The following is a 15908-nucleotide window of genomic DNA, read 5'->3' on the forward strand; positions in this document are numbered from 1 at the left end:
GTGCAAAGGTGGCGTAAGTATTGGACAATTAAGGCGGTAACTATTCCAGGCAATGAGTGCACGTGGGAAAGGGGAAAGTGCCTTTTTGCCCATCTCGAACACTTTATTCAGCCTGGTGCATGCCACTTTCTCCCCTGAGGGTCTGCATGCCTGCCCCGACACCCTCCCCCCTCCCTCGCCTGCCTGGTCCCCAAAACCAAAAAAGTGGAGCCACTTTCTGAGGTCCACCAGCACAGGACTGAGCCTCCGCTTTCAGGCACTGAAAATGCAGCACTGGGTCTTTGGCCAGGCTTCACAAACACTACATGGGGCCTTGCTTTTGGAGCCCCCCAAAAAACATCTCACAGAGCTCATTTTAGGGATCCTGAAGTGCGGTGCCAGGCCTTGCTTTCCTGCTTTGAAAATGTAGTGCTTAGTCTCCATTTTCAAGCAGGAACAAAGATAGGACTGACTGACTTAGGTGTTTTTTTTGAGTCTCCAAACCATGGCACTAGGCCCTGCTTTTCTGCTGTGAAAAGGTGGGACTTAAGTCTCCAGTTTTGGCCCCTAAATGTAGCACTTTGCCTCCATTTTCAAGCAGGAAAAAGATAGGGCTTAGCTACTTTTCTGAGTGCCGAACCATGGCACTTAAGCCTCCATTTTCCATCAGAGACTGGAGGGCTTAGGCAGTAGGGAAGTTTCAGCAATTCCCCCACCCTCTGGCTTGCAGCTCGCTCTCCAGCCCCAAAAGGCAGCGCTGGCTCTCCATTTCCAACCTCTGAAAACGAACGACTCAGCCTTGTTTCCAGAGCCCCAAAACCATGCGACTCAGCCTGCGCTTTCAGGCCCTGAACACGCATGACTCGGCCTCTGCTCAAGATCCAGAAACACACCTTTGGGAGGGGGGGGTGCAACTGAGCCCCCAAAACCACCCAAGGAGCTGCTTGCCAAGACCCACAGCACAGCACCCCCGCCACCCCGGGCTCCGCCGCTGATGCCTTCCCCCCCCGGTACCCCCAATCGCAGCAGGTTCGTACAAAAAGATTTATTAAAAAACCGGCCCGACACCACTACAGCAGGACACTGCCACACGGGGCTTCAACACAGGACGCGCGCTACGGTACAGAGGGAGGGGCGTAAAACAAAGCGATCGGTAAGCATCGTGGTTAAGAAATAAGACGGTGTGAAAGCCATTTTGCCTTAACAAGCACTCAATTAAACTTCAGGGGGACCCCACGGCTTACTTCCCATCATGGACTTGATACAAAAATTAGTCTGAACTGCTATTAGCAGGCAGCATGTGCCGCCCCAAATGACTCTTCCCATGAGAAAATACTGCTGCTGCACCTAGGAGAAAGAAAAGAGAGGAACAAGTCATTCTGTGCCAACTGACAGCAGGCAGAACAGCTTTTTCTTTCTTTTTTATTAACAGAAAACTGCTTTTTAGATACCCCTATGTCCCACTCTACGTAAATATGGTATATCAACATTAATCGTGTAAATATATGCTTTTTAAAATTAAAGCTGAACAGGAGAGTCCATGAGCTGGAAATCCACATGTGCGCCAATGTTTAAGGCAAGCTTTTCATCGTAAGCTGTGAATTTACTGACAAAACGCTTCTAGTCTCAGATGTTGCGAGACATCTCAGATACCTGTAACCACCACCAAAAGCTACTCTGGTGGACGGACCTTTCCGGCCCAAAAGGTTGCGTTTAGGAATTGTGCCGACCCACTATAGAGTATTATTAGCTTATCCGTTAAGAAAATACAACTAGAAGAAAAGGTTACATCGACTACTATAGTAGGATTGTGCTCAGAAGCTAAGGAGAAGTCGACACAACAGGAATTCAGCTCAAGAACTTCTTGCAATTACTGCTACCATGTCTATAAATGGGAAAAGCAAGCATTAAAATAGATTAATAAAATATAAAATTAAGACTGGAAAATCCAGAGACAAGCTGTATCCTTAGAAGAACAAAGTTAAAATTATTCAGTAAGCTGACGTATTTAACCATTACTGGGCCTGTAAAAAATGCATTAAAATTACATTACATATAGTTTTAAAAGCAAAGAAATAAGTGAAGGCAAAGCTTGAAGTATCCATTTTATTTTATAATGCTGATACAGGATGTTGGAAGAGACCATACCAAACGGCAGCATTCGAGAGCGTGAGCATCTCGTACCCTGTCCGCATTGAGCGGGCCTGTGAGAATCGTGAAGTCAGCGCGACACAGGGCCTGCAATGAAGTTCCCGCTGGCGGGTACAAACAAGGTATAATGTCAGAGTTAGTAGGCAATATTGTTTCGCTGCAATTCCTTAATTTGTACCCATTAGCAGTACTTTACCTGTTAACTTTACTGACTTGTTAATTATAGGGCAAAAGGCAAAAGCTTAAGAGCACCTGTGTTACATATCTTCAAAGTCATTACGTTACATTACGGTAAGCACGTCTGGGTGCTGTGAAATTTTAAAGCATTAATCATTACAATAGCTTACGCAATAGATTTGAAAAATTACTATTAAGTACAAAATCAGGTTGCAGGTACATAGTCAGGACATACCTGTTCAGGGTAAGTTGCGAACGGAATAATTTAGTATGGTTTGTAGCTATTTTGATGACCACCTCGCCGAGATACTTTCCCATAACCACTCTGCTGATCTAAACACAACAGAAAGCCGTCAGATGGGAAGCTCCGGGGGCGGCCGTGTTTCAGGAGGAAACATCAACGCCACCAGCTAAGGCAGCTTTCAGAGCCAGCTTCCCGCACCCCGACACCTCAGCAGCATCAAGCTGCTCACAACGGTTTTCATCCTACCCACAGCTCCAGCCTCCCCAGAACATAACGATTTTACGCTCACCCCTTCAAAAGCATGTGGGAGAAAACAAACACATTCACAAAAATGCTAGGCTATTCCCAAATTGTGAGTAGTTATTGGCACGCTAAGGCAGAACAAATTTACCAAGGGATCAGGAGGAAAACACCCCCCAAAAAAAAACTCCCCCCACTATTTTGCAGGAGTGTATAATTGTGCAGCTGCTGGTCCATCCCCAAATTCTGATTACGGCCATATCACCTCTGTGCTAACTACAGTCTTCTGAAGACGGGTAACTTAACGATGTATGACGCAGCCACTGCTGGACTCAAATTTGTGTTCTATTCTCGGCCAAGACAGCCCCTTCGTGAGCCTGAACAGTCTGCAGAGCACGTTTGTAAGGAGACAGCTGAGGCAGGTGTGCTCTCTGACCATCTAAAAGTGAGGTGTGCATTAGGAAGCCGACGGGCACCTTCCCCTGCCACCAGGAGAGGCAATACTCCATCTCCCCGGCACCCCGGAAAGGATGAGGCTTTCCAGGCAGTACCACAGCCTGACTGCACAACGGATGTGCACAAGCACCTGACTTGGTGTGACACAAAAGCTGGGGACAGAGGGGCACTGGAAACCAGCACACCAAGGACCTCACACGTAAGAGGAATGCTGCTAAGCTAGCTGAAAACCTAAACCAATATGCTTTTAAAGACAGTTTGGTGTTTGTTTGTTTTTTGTATTTGTGTCAGCAATTTTCTTTCCAACAGCAGGGCTTTTCACAAGAAGTTCGGTACTTACTGCTATAGTCACCATATCCGTAGTAGTTGTTGTAACCAGTGTAGTCGTATCCTCCGTAACCTCCGTACCCTTGGCTGTTGTAGCCATAGTTCCCATACCCCTGATTCCAGTAGCTGCTGTATCCCTGGTTCCAGTTTTGACTGGGGCCTGCAACACAGCGTGCCAGAACTCAGAACTGCAGGAGACTTGCTTTCGCTCAAGCAAGCCCCTCGACGTCTTATACCACGCCAGTGCAAACTTACCGCCGCCTCTTCCTCGAGCTCTTCCGACAAATCCTCCTCTGCTCCCCCACTGCTGCTGCTGCTGGTACTGTTCCTTTGACATGGCTACTTTTATTTCACACTGGAAAAGGAAAGTTGACATCAGATCCGATTCGCAGCAACAATCTTCACCAAGAATTCCTAAGCTTACGGAACGTTAAGCGGAAAATAAAATTTGGTCACCCCGGTGCTCTTCCTGGGAACAAAATGCAGAGCTTACACTCTTCAACTTGAGCATTGCTGAAAGACACTGACATTGTAAAGACTTTTCAAGTTCCCCACCTTCCTGTCAGTAGAACCAATTCTGAAAAACAACACTTGTTTCATTGTATTTCTTTCTGTTTTAACTTTAGAACAGACCTCTGAGGTATTTATTTGGGAAAAGCAAACTCAGCTCTGAGCTACAAAAGTATCGTTGCGTTTTGCTCAGTTCCCAAAGCTTCCACTGCATATCCATCCCACGAGGAAGAGGCCGGCTACAAATTGAGTTTGGGTTACAAGGTTTAATTTTAAACACATTTCTGAAGGAAGGTAACTTCCAACAGGAAAGCCTAGCTTCCCATTTCAGTTCAGTTCCGGAAGCACTCTAAGATAAATTGGCATTTTGCCTAAACAACAGAGTATTTCCAGATTAAACACTCCAGTGACTTGATTAAAGATCCAGTGACTTGGAAAGCGTGGTTAAACCTCCCGGAGCAGATGAGTGAGGCAGCACCCAGGGCACACCGCCAGACAACCTGGGAGCGTCAGAGCCAACAACCACGCTGCTGCCAGCCCTCTCCCCACAGGGCGTGCAGAACAAAACGTCACGGGAAGACCCCTCAGCTCATAGGCTTTCTGTAACCAATTACTAGCACCTCTAGAAATGCTTCATAGGTTTAGCACAACATGAGAGAAATAAAGCTTATAGGTATTTTCAGACTATTCTTCAAAACCAGCCAGAAATGATCATGTAATTCACTCTACTGTCAGTGTTCAGTTTCTCTAGGAAAAAAGTCACCTACTTTACTAAGCCCAACGTTGTGGTATTTCTTTTCCATTATTTTCTTCACTGGTTCCTCCTCCTTGAAAGTAATGAAGCAAAATCCACGCCTCTTGTTAGTTTTGTTGTCCATGGGGAGCTCTATAGACTCAACCTGGTAGAGAACAGTTGTGTTACATTTTATCCTGCCATTTGCACGACTTGAAAACATTTCTAACAGCTCGTATTTGCCAAATAAAATTATTTCAACTAGAATACGATAGTGTGCTTTCATCGCAGGGCTTTACGTTAGTCGATGCAAATCAGCATCACTACATCCATCATCACTGACATTGTGAACACGATTATCATCACTAGAAATTATGTTCCTAACTGCGTAAGTGACTGCTTTCATCTAACTCATCACTTGCCTGCTCCGGAGCTCTAACGGATCATGCTGCACAAGGAGTATTTTACTCGTGCTGGATAAGTACTCTCAATCTGATTTACAGTTATGTCAGTTAGGACGGGGCTAAACTAGGTGTTTCCACCCTTGAGCAGAGCTAAATCTTCAAGCTTTGTATGAAGAACGTCTATCTTTGCAAAAAAACATAGTTCTGCTCGTTCATCACGCTACTAAAATTGTTTGTTGAACAGGACAAATGATACTGTTCAACACCTAACTGCAAACACAAAGTTCTCCTTGCAAGTGGCACGGGAGGATTTGGCCTAAGGAAATAGTTGTTGTAGCCTCTGGTACAGGCCACCAGGCAGGTATTGGAAAACCCAGCTCCCCGACAGCTGAGCTGTCATGACCTGATGCTGGCAACACCTTACAATAAGTAGAGAAGCTGCTGCCAACTCCCATCACCCTTACCAAGCTCCTACAGGGCAGCTTTTAAGCTCCGAGGTGGTATTTTGTGACAGTCCGCCTGCACCACCAAAATGGGGGACAGAGAGAGAGACAGAATATAGAGTTGCAGAGAATTTCAGAAAACTGCCTGAATCCCTGCCACAGCAGATGAGCTGGCCTGCCTGAAGAGCATCTCAGCCAGCTAACCCAGGCAGCATGCTCCGAAACCGTGCCTCCCACGCCTGCCTTGCTCAAGACATTCAGGCATCCCGCAGATCAGGTCCCAAGTCTCTGATGTGCCCCAGCTCCTCCTTCCAATAACCCCGTCCACATTACCAACCCATGCAAATCCCAGCCTCCACGTGATACCCTTATTGTTAAGATTCTGAGAAGCAAAACACGTGGAATTACACTGGCTGTTAAGCTTACCGTAGCTTCAAACAAGACTGAGTTTGGGAGCTGTTTTTAATTACCGATTTTTGAAGAGCGAGCAATTTATTTTGCCACGTACCTCACCAAAACCTCCAAAGTATTCCCGTATTTTCTCTTCAGGTGTGTCTGGAGATAAGCCCCCAACAAAAATCTTTTTGACGGGTTCTTTTGTTTTCATGGCTTTAGCTCTTTTAGGATCAATGACCTTCCCATTCAGCTTGTGTTCTTTCTGGTCCATGACCTGTGGAAAATTAAAACAAGACCTTATTCACAGTTCAAGCTAAATGTTTCACGGGAGTTTTGAGCAAGGCTCAGCTAATTCATACTTGAGCTTTGGTAATGCTAGCACTTCAGCGGCAATATTTTTATTCCAATGATTATTTGTTCCACAAACCCAAACAGTTGCATGATTTTGATCACTGTCCACTGACACAGACGGTTCTACTAAAGCCTTTAAGGAATAACCTGCAGCCACTTATCACCCAAGGAAATACGGACATAACATTTCCCAGAAAGCACTGCACAATCCCCTCCTCCCCTCCTCCCACCTCATAAAGTAAAGAAGGGTTTTATCTGTGCCTTAGATACCACCAAAGATCAACGAAGGTGACAAATCTTCTGGGTGCTACATCAGCAGCACTTTAGAAAGGCTAACGCCTAATTTTTGCTAGAATAATGCCCAAATGCATCAAAGCCACCGACCCCACTGCAGGGGTCACCCTGCAGCTCTGGAACACGAGGACTTGGCGCACTTTTAGCATCACCACTTCCCTGGCGGTAGGCAGCAGGTGTATTATACATGGTAGTTTCGAATTGCACAAGGCCAGTGGGTTGCAGCACGTTCCCCTGCAAGTACCCAAAGGCCTATTCTGGGAGCCGCTGCTGCTCCCGGCCGCTGTGGCACGACTAAGTGTGGGAAAAGAACATTTCCATAAGCAGCATCTTAAATAGGTTGCATCCCAAAATCATCTGTAACAGGTTATGTGCAAATAACTATGTGTGCAGTCACCTGAGTGCTGCACCTTTGCGGACTACAATTTAAGGTGCCATTTGATCACATTAATATTACCTTATCTACGCTCTCCGATTCTTTAAAGAGTACAAAGCCGAAGCCTCTCGATCGCCCAGTGATGGGGTCTAACTTCAGAGTGCAGTCTACAACTTCGCCAAATTTAGAGAAATAGTCCTTCAGGTCTTTCTTTGTAGTGTCCCAGCTAAGGCCGCCAATGAACATTTTCCTGTTGAGACAAGAAGGTTAGCCCGTTAAGACACTTCACCTAAGATCCCACGCCATCAAGCTGTACGAGCTCAGCTGCCTTACATAAGGAGTAGCAGGGCTTTATCAGTGACACCCCAGGCGCGCATAGGAGGCCCCGCACTTTTCGACACGTTGCTGAAACGATCCTGGCCAGAACAGATACAGGCCTGCAGGCATGCGCAGCCTTCCGCTGCAGTTGTTTACGTCACTACCCCAAGAAGCCGCAAGGAGCGATGTAAAGGTGTACTGCTACCTCCCTGCAACCCCGTCGCTACTGACCCACAGGCTTAACCCACACGGGTCTCTGCGAAGCCCCCCACAGCTGTTTGTGAAGCAGAGGCAGGACCGATACATGTCTAAGGCAGCAGGGGTACCCAGGAGCACTGACACACTCGCCTGGAATGCACGCATGCCAGCACGAGTACACCAAAAAACAAATAAAAAAGCGCAGTCGAGTCCGCTTCCCCATAAAGGTGTAAAAAAGCTAAGTATTGGATGCTCAAAGCTAACTTTTCCTCCCCAAAACATGATATAAACAGCTGGCATAATCCAAACCAATCCCCAGAACAACTTCCCTACAGACTGTTTACAGGAGCCGTGCTGCTGGGAAAACGGGTACGAAAGGTACCTTTAGTCATGACTTTTAATTACACAAGCACGCTGGAAGCTTGGATTCAAATCATGACCGTCTGGAAACAGCAGTGTGGCACAAAAAATTCAGGCACTGCTGCACCGCTGAAGGAAATGCTTGACGACTTGCATCAACTGAAAATCAAGCCAACGAGCGCAGGAATGCAATGCCCTAGTCATCAGGCACGAGGCTTATGCTCTCATTCAGAGAGGATTCGTTTTGAGATGATCTCTTCTAATGCTGATAAAGAAGATTTTATGACAGGCTCAGAACTGAAAGGTATGATCCACTGAAATGTGTAAAAACGTGTTCTCCGAAGCTCTGCCGATTTATTTCACAATGACACGCACTGTTTTCAGACAACCTGCGCAAGCACCCAAGCGCGCTTCCATCTCCTGCACGTGCCGCACACACACAGGCATCCCTGCTCCGATCGCGCTGCACTTCCACAGGTCCAGCCCTCTCAAACCCAAGCTGTTCATCTGAACTCACCCCAAGCCTCGCTGAACTGGCTGTGCTCTTACGAAATAAACAGGAAGGTTCAGCTTCTGACAAATGTCTCGAACCTCCAGACGCAGCAGGGCTCAGAAGCTTCATCTGTTTCCACATGAAGTTTTTCCATCTATCAACAGGAGCACCAATCCCCCATAGCTTTATTCACCTCTCCCATTAGTTCCAGCTCTCTTTTCTCCAAAAAGCACTGGATGCCCTACCTTGGCGACCTCTTACTGTTTTTGGGAGTGACATGAGCAAATGGACCATGCTAGTAAAACGGTAGCCTCCGACCAGCAGGGTTCAGTCATCCAAAGAAAGCCTGGTATCATTAACAGTCATCCTGTTTGTTGTCGTGTGTTTTTTCTAAGCAGCAAAACACAACACACGCCGAGGATGCAGCATCGTATTTCTGACACATGGGAGATACTGACACTGGAGCAGTTCCTGTAGAACGTACACGGGCTTCATGCCGTACAAAACATCCCTTTTACAGCTGTCAGCAGAACAATTAACACAAACTACAAAACCCTGCTTTCTATCACTACGTTCACGACCCAAACCAGGAGTTTGAAATTCCTGCCCTTCTGAAGGATTTCCCCAGCACCGCGCAAAAACTGAATGTGTGACTGCAGTCACGGAGCAGCAAAACCTAATTGCTCCAGCTTTCCACTACAGCAAAAGTTTTTCAGCTCCACTGCAAAACTGAGGCCAAAGCAAGGCTACAACACCAACAGTACCACAAATGACAATTACGAGCCGTGCCACCGTACTGTCAAAACCTAGTGAAACACGCGTCCTTTCCAAACCACGGCTTGGCTGGTTGAAGTCACATCAGTGCACGTTTTTCCAAAATAGGTCACCAGAAGGGCACTGGCCAAGCTTTCAAGCTTCGGACATAGCTAAACTGAGCATACACAGAAGCAGTGACTGGCTGTGGCCTTTCTCCAGATGCCTGATCGGGATGTTTCCCAGCAGTTGCCAACTTAGGGATATCTGAGTACAAAGATCGTACCTGGGAAAAATTGAGGGTGCACTCAGTTGCTGAAAATCCTGTCTCTAATTCCTAATGTAAAGGAACCACTATCATACCTCCATCCAGCAACTACTGAGGGCACGCTGTCTTCCCTCTGCCTCCAAGAGCTGTCAAAAACAGTTTCCCATACAGTGTTACCAACAAGTGACAGGTCAAAAACTATTCTCTCATGGGCTGAAAGACTGAACTCAACTACAAGCCGACGTACACTACAGTGTACTCAGTGCCCCGCATCACCACACCACGCAGTGACAACTCCTCAGAGGCTGTGCTGACTCAAAAAAAAGCGTACGTCCTCATGCAACCCTTCGATAGGTAAAGGCAGAACAAATATGAAAATGGTGACAGAACTTAAAGTGAGGTACTTAAGGTAGGAAGAAGTGAGGATAACATCTAGGCTCCCATGAGCACTGGGAAAGCACTCAAAACACGTTCCTGTTGCGTCTCCGCACTGTCAGCAACACCCTGGTTTATTACAAAAGGGGAGGCTTCTCTGCAAGTCCTGACAGGACACACACAGCTACTGCTCCTTTATTCAGTTTTTATTTTCTGCCTTGAAAAAACACACTTGCTGCCTGAGTTTCACAGCAGCACGACAGGCACCAGCACGGAGCGGCAGCCCGTCCTGGAACTGGATCTATTCTACATGAACTTCACCTGCTGTAGGAAGGCTGCTCTCTGCCCCCTGCCAAGCACCAGACTTTGGGGAGATGAAAAACCGCATTCGTTCTGCGCTTAAACTCGTCACCTACGGCACAGTCCTGCGCTGGGAGTTTCGTGGGCTCGCTGACAAGAGCCCACCTCGTGGCGCGAGCCAGAAGAGCAATACGCGTTACGGCCCCCCAAGCCCACGGTCCCTTCCCCTCTCTTTAGGGCTGCCGGAGGAGAAATGGCAGAGGGTGGCACGAAGCCTGGCGACGCTGCTCCGGCCATCGCTTCTCCGTCACAGAGCGCCGCGCCTTAACTTCCCGCAGCAGCAGCAGCAGCATCCTCCGAGGGAACGAGGAAATAAACAAACCCCCCAACTTGGCCGGGGCCGAAGCTTCCCGGCTCGGAGCGGGCCGCCCGGGGGGAGCCACGACCGCGGGGCGCCGCCGCTCACCCCTCGTCCTCCTCGTTCTTGCTGGCGTCGATCTTGGCTCCCTCCGACTCGCCCCCGCCGCCGCCGCCGCCGCCAGCCCCGTCGGCGCCCCCCGCGCCGGCCCCCGGCAGCCCCTCGGGCTGTTCCGGCTGCTCCGCCGGGCCGCCCCCGCCGCCGGCCGCGTCCACGGCGAACTGCTGCTCCGACATGGCGCCGCCGCCGCCCCCGGCTCCGCTTCCCCGCCGCGGCGCCGGCCCCGGTGGCGGCCCCGGCCCGAGCCCTCCGCCCGCCGCCCGCTCGTCTTAATGGCGCCGACGCCGAGCCAGCCTAAAATGGCGGGCGGAAGGGGCGCCGCGCCGCCCCACGTGACGCCATGGCGGCGGCAGGGCCCGGCCCGCCTCAGGCAGCTCCCGGGGAGCGGGAGGAGACCCCGCGCTGCTCCCTCGGAAACTGTGAGGGGAATTAAGAGCGAAGGAAGCTTAGAAAAGCGTTTACGCTATGGGTGGAAGGCAGAGGCAGGGCTGGAGGCTGGTTTCTAGACGCAAGAGGTCCCTGCACGGACAGGGAAGCAGTGCCTTCATCTGTCAGTCCCCTTCCTTCAGTCACAAATAGAAGTGCAAAGTTGGTTCTGATCTGGAACGACTGGAGCTTCAACTCTTGCCACCTATTTAAGATAAAGCCTCTCCTCCTGTACAGCCTCCTCCACTGCCACAATAGCCCAGAAGCAGACTCCTTCTTTAAAAGATGTGAGATGGGTACTGCTAGGGACCTAGTCCCCTCCTCTAACGCTAATTAAGTCTACAATCCTTACATTTAAGGCATACTCAAAATAGGGGCTGCACACCCACCTTTGTCTTAAGCCACATCTGCTGTCCAGCACTGCTCTTGCCTTTTTACACAAGGAAGAAAATCAGGTTATACATAACTACATGCACCTCACTCCACAGCCAATGTCAGGACTACATTCACTTCGGGAAGCATTTATTAAGAGAATCCTTTAACATGAAATTATACAAATAAAAGTTTGTATAAACACACGTCCACGTTGTGTCATAACATGAATGGCAAAAAGAAAGTAAAAACCATAAAAGAAAACTAGCCGGCCGCTATATACAGTTGGACACAGTTGTGTCGTACACTAAAAGTCTTTACAAAATAGTCATTTCCTCTCACGAAGACCACCCTCCGCTCGCACACAATGCTCTGCAAGATGGCTTTGCTGCAGCATCTCCACCTAAAAAACCAAGACAAAATGCATGTCAGAACTCCGCAAGGTACTACAAGAATCGTTAAAAGGTCCATTTTCATGAACTGCTTTAAGTCTTCTATATATTCCTTTCGTCACTGTTAAAGATCATATGCATATTTCCTAAGGTAACACCACGTTTTGTTACCCGTCAAAAATTTGTCTTCCCAAATCTAGCCACTTGGCCCATTCAGGAAGCTGTTCCAGAACTACGCATATCCCAATTTTATGGTTAATCAGGTTCTGAACCAGGTTTTCCACTGGAAACACCGCCAAGAAGGGGTTTCCCAATCATGTGCTTATCCGCCTCAGCAACAGCTGCGCAAAGGCAAATCAGATCTCATTTTACTTCCAACGGTCCACGTGCATATGATCTTTAATGTCTTTCCAGATTTAAAAGTTCGTTTTGGTTTGCAGATTTCACTATTAGCTATAAAAAGAAAAAAGCAAGCATTAAATCTTAAACAATGCACACTTAAAATGAGGTTCCACAATTGAAATACAACACTAAACAGAAGACCAAATGATTAAGCTGTAAAGGCATTTATGTACTTTAACTCCTGTAAAAAACCATTTAAGTTAAGACACTTAAATCTCCAAAAAGATTAAAAAAGAAGCCAAAGTCTGAAGTTTTCCACTTTAATCTTTACGCTGGTACATGAAGTTGGAAGAGACCATACCACAGGACAGCGTTTTCTGGTGTATGCCTTGCGCTCTGCCTGCAACGTGCGACCCCAGAGATAGACGTGGTCAGGGTGACACACGGCCTGCAATGAAGTTCCCGCTGGCGGGTACAAACAAGGTATAATGTCAGAGTTAGAAGACAACATTCTTGTTTTCCTTAAGTTGTACCCATTTCAGTACTTTACCTGTTAATACTTCTAATAAGTTTAATTATTCCTCTAGACCACCTGGTACACAACACAAAACAGAAAAACTCTTATGTTTTTCTGAAGTACTAAAGAAGATAAAGTCACATTTTTACAAAGTTAAAGATCTATAGACACGGTAGGCAAAGCTGGTTTTAAAAAAAAGTATTTTAAGTTAACAAAAAAGTTTAATTAAAGAAAAAGTCACGCTACGCAAGATTTTACTCTTCATTTGTCTATTGATCTTTAAATTAGATTAGGCATACTTAGAGTGGACCTCGCACTCATGTACACACCTCTTTCCTCAAGGACTAGGTACTGCTTTAGTATGGCTGGTAGTTGTTTTGGTGATTGCCGCCACCACGGGATGCTTTTCCATACGTGCTTTGTTGACCTGTACATGAAAACAAGGGGGGAAATGCCATGAAAATTAACATCCTACTCAGTCATCTCTAGTCCTCCCGTACAGGCCACCACCCCAGAAAGGTCTGCTCTTTTTCAAGCCATGCTGCCTTCAGAGCAAGAGCTGTTGCAGAACAGCATATGAGAGGACCCCATTTCAAGATCCATGCAATTGTTATCTTGAAGGAGATTTAAGCTATTTACCACTGTAATCTGTGTATCCCGGCCCATATCCGTAATTGGGATAGTTGTACCCAGAGTAGTCATATCCTCCATAGCCACTGTAGCTTTGATCACTGTAAGCGCTATTGTAGTTTCCATATCCTTGATCGTAATAGTTATTAAATCCTTGATTCCAGTTTTGTCCCTGACCTGAAAACAAACGTACAAGTTGTTAAGTTGGCTAACTTCTCACTCCTCTCATAGGGCACTTTTACTTGCAATTTTTCAGTGCCACAACTATTACTTCCAAGAACCCTCTTGCCTACCAACACAAAAAAATTCCTAAAAAAAATGATTGCTTTCAGTTGGCTACCAGAGATGTGTTTTAAGACACAATCACCCATGAAAACATTAGGAGAAAGAGCACACAAGTCCTGCTCATAAACAATTCAGCAGAAAACAGAAAAAATGAAACCAAGCCATGTACAACAGCAGCACCTACCATAAGCCTTCTCTTTTTAGATCATCAATTAAATGAACAAAGTTATAACACACGAGAGACTTTACTGCATTACTTAGGGCTGCTTGACTTTTGAAACCTGACATGCAACAACCTGTAACAATTGCTGGCTTGTCTCCTCTTTCGAAAGTGACTGCCCCTTTAACCAGCATGATTTTTGACCCAGGAGGAGACCAACAGTGCATCTCTTCACACAAAAGGACAACTGCACTTTGCATTGAGCTAGGCTGTGGAAAGTAGGTCTACTAAAAAATATCCTACATCTCACTTGCCCTTCGACTGCTTCAATGCAAGCCAAGATTCTTTAGCTTCCAAAAGCTATTACAACCACCAAAATTGAATCTACCACATTTACTAAGAGGTTTCTTTTTAAACACGAGTTCTGCATGCAACCCAAAAACTGTACATAGCTGCAAACACCTTAATCTTCGATACATGTACACAAATTCCAATATCCAAAATACTCACCCCGTCCACGCCCCCTTCCACCACCTCGTCCACCAGAAGCATTGCTTTTTCCTCCTTTCTGTTGCTGCTGCTGTTGCCTGTACACCTCTTTGGGCTGTGCTACTTTGATCTCACACTGTTAAGACAGAAAGCCTCATGCTCAGAAAGGATATCAAGACCTTTCTGTCAGCTGCTTTCACGAAAGCCAACAGAGTGCTTATTTCACAAGCTTGCAAAGAGAGCATCCCTACCTTGCCTGAACCAATTTGATGGTATCTGCTTTCTAGTAGCTTCTTGACTGGCTCTTCATCCGTGTATGTAATAAAGCAGAAACCCCTCCTCTCGTTCGTCTTGGTGTCCATGGGAAGCTCAATGTTTTCAATCTGAAATTACAAGTACATATCAATTACAGGTCATCTGCAACCAACTTTTTGTGCTACCAGAGCCATTCATCAGTCCAACACCCATGCTAAAAAGAGCTTTCAAAGGTTATCTCACTAGTTTTAGTGGTAATAACTAGTTGCACTTATAATGGTGGGATTACCTGACCACAGTCAGGACCACCTACTATGGACATTCAGCTGCAGGGTCGTAAGGTTGCACCAGGGGAACTAATACAGCTACAGCTATCGCAGCTATTGACAGCTGCAGTTAGCCTACCACGCCAGTCACAGCTATTGATGAACGCAGACTTTTCACAACCACAGAGAGGGATGCTTTCTCATTTTAAGGAGAGACCCTGCTCACTCGCCAAAATTCTTCTGTCTTAAGACAGGGACAACGCTCACTTGAAAGCTTTTTATTAGCACACTGCTACACCGTACCTCGCCAAAAGCACCGAAGTACTCCTTTATCTGTTCTTCCGACGTATCCGGGCTCAGCCCACCAACAAACACCTTTTTCGGCGGCTCCTTCCCCTTGAGGGCTTTTGCTCTCTTGGGGTCTATTAGCTTCCCGTCCAGTTTGTGCTCCTTCAGTTCCAGGACCTGGGGGAAGAAGGCTCTCAGGAGGGGGCGGCGGCCGGGCCCCGACCCGCCGGGCGGCGCCGTGCCCACCCCACGCACCTTCTCCACGCTGGCCGCGTCCTTGAAGAGCACGAACCCGAAGCCGCGGGAGCGCCCGGTCACCGGGTCCGTCTTGATGGTGCAGTCCACGACCTCGCCGAAGCGGGACAGGTACTCGGTCAGGTCCTTCTTGCTGGTGTCCCAGCTCAGGCCGCCGATGAACATCTTCCTGCGGGGCCACGGGAGGGGGGCGGGGTTAACGGGGCATGCCGCGCTCCCATTGGCTGCCGGGGACGTCGCTCCGCCTGAGCGACACCCGCCGCCCCGCCCCGCCTCGCCCCCTCCCACCCCCGCCCCGCCCCCGCCCCGGCAGGCCACGCCCCCCTCCCCACAACACCGCCCCCCCCCCGCGTGAGGCGGGATGGGGGAGGGCCGGGGGGGGGGGGGGGAGCGCTGTGCGAGGCGGCCCCCGCCCCCCCGCCCGTACCCGTCGTCCTGCTGGTTCTTGCTGGCGTTGATCTTGGAGCCCTCGGCGAACTCCTCCGGGCCGCCGCTCATCTCGGTGGCGTCCTCCATGGCGGGGGCTGCTGCGAGGGGGAGGCTCGGCGGAGACCCGCTCGGCGCAGAAAATGGCGGCGGAAGAGAGCCGGGCGCCGCCCGCCCCGCC

General features: G+C 48.2%; 2 protein-coding genes across 9 annotated transcripts; both read right to left on the reverse strand.

The window, feature by feature from the left end:
- Positions 1 to 1009: 1009 nt before the first annotated feature.
- Positions 1010 to 10912, reverse strand: HNRNPD (heterogeneous nuclear ribonucleoprotein D). 4 transcript variants are annotated; one of them, XR_013951110.1, is made up of 9 exons: positions 10613 to 10912; positions 7163 to 7331; positions 6173 to 6334; positions 4852 to 4983; positions 3830 to 3929; positions 3588 to 3734; positions 2543 to 2640; positions 2164 to 2234; positions 1010 to 1326 (listed from the first exon to the last, which is right to left on the reverse strand). XR_013951110.1 is itself a non-coding variant. In XM_080591647.1 (8 exons), exons 1-7 carry the CDS (start codon positions 10798 to 10800, stop codon positions 2573 to 2575), a joined length of 966 nt encoding a protein of 321 aa, XP_080447773.1. In that variant the 5' UTR covers positions 10801 to 10911; the 3' UTR covers positions 1010 to 1326; positions 2543 to 2572. The 4 variants fall into 4 exon arrangements, 2 of the variants coding, with proteins under 2 accessions (XP_080447773.1, XP_080447774.1); XR_013951111.1 differs by having other exon boundaries at positions 2128 to 2234; XM_080591647.1 differs by lacking the exon at positions 2164 to 2234 and having other exon boundaries at positions 10613 to 10911.
- A 643-nt stretch (positions 10913 to 11555) lies between these two features.
- HNRNPDL (heterogeneous nuclear ribonucleoprotein D like) lies at positions 11556 to 15907 on the reverse strand. Of its 5 annotated transcripts, XR_013951112.1 has the most exons (9): positions 15729 to 15905; positions 15302 to 15470; positions 15062 to 15223; positions 14489 to 14620; positions 14259 to 14373; positions 13313 to 13480; positions 13003 to 13100; positions 12518 to 12621; positions 11556 to 11825 (listed from the first exon to the last, which is right to left on the reverse strand). XR_013951112.1 is itself a non-coding variant. In XM_080591650.1 (8 exons), the coding sequence occupies exons 1-7, from the start codon at positions 15815 to 15817 to the stop codon at positions 13030 to 13032; spliced, it is 906 nt and encodes a 301-aa protein (XP_080447776.1). In that variant the 5' UTR covers positions 15818 to 15907; the 3' UTR covers positions 11556 to 11825; positions 13003 to 13029. The 5 variants fall into 5 exon arrangements, 3 of the variants coding, with proteins under 3 accessions (XP_080447776.1, XP_080447777.1, XP_080447775.1); XR_013951113.1 differs by having other exon boundaries at positions 12518 to 13100; XM_080591650.1 differs by lacking the exon at positions 12518 to 12621 and having other exon boundaries at positions 15729 to 15907.
- Between the last annotated feature and the right edge of the window lies 1 nt (position 15908).

Source organism: Anser brachyrhynchus, assembly GCF_964034855.1.
Source record: "Anser brachyrhynchus genome assembly, chromosome: 4".
Classification (NCBI taxonomy): domain Eukaryota; kingdom Metazoa; phylum Chordata; class Aves; order Anseriformes; family Anatidae; genus Anser; species Anser brachyrhynchus.

What these genes read in the sequence shown, in the direction of transcription:
- HNRNPD (XM_080591647.1), bottom strand. Translation starts at nt 10,800, where the DNA reads ATGTCGGAGCAGCAGTTCGCCGTGGACGCGGCCGGCGGCGGGGGCGGC. An exon ending in AATCGGAGAGCGTAGATAAG is followed by an intron (nt 6,335 to 7,162) that starts GTAATATTAATG and finishes AATTTTCCACAG; the next exon opens with GTCATGGACCAGAAAGAACA. An exon ending in AGCTCGAGGAAGAGGCGGCG is followed by an intron (nt 3,735 to 3,829) that starts GTAAGTTTGCAC and finishes GCTGTGTTGCAG; the next exon opens with GCCCCAGTCAAAACTGGAAC.
- HNRNPDL (XM_080591650.1), bottom strand. Translation starts at nt 15,817, where the DNA reads ATGGAGGACGCCACCGAGATGAGCGGCGGCCCGGAGGAGTTCGCCGAG. An exon ending in AAGAACCAGCAGGACGACGG is followed by an intron (nt 15,471 to 15,728) that starts GTACGGGCGGGG and finishes GTGGCCCCGCAG; the next exon opens with GAAGATGTTCATCGGCGGCC. An exon ending in GGGATACACAGATTACAGTG is followed by an intron (nt 13,101 to 13,312) that starts GTAAATAGCTTA and finishes TTTCATGTACAG; the next exon opens with GTCAACAAAGCACGTATGGA.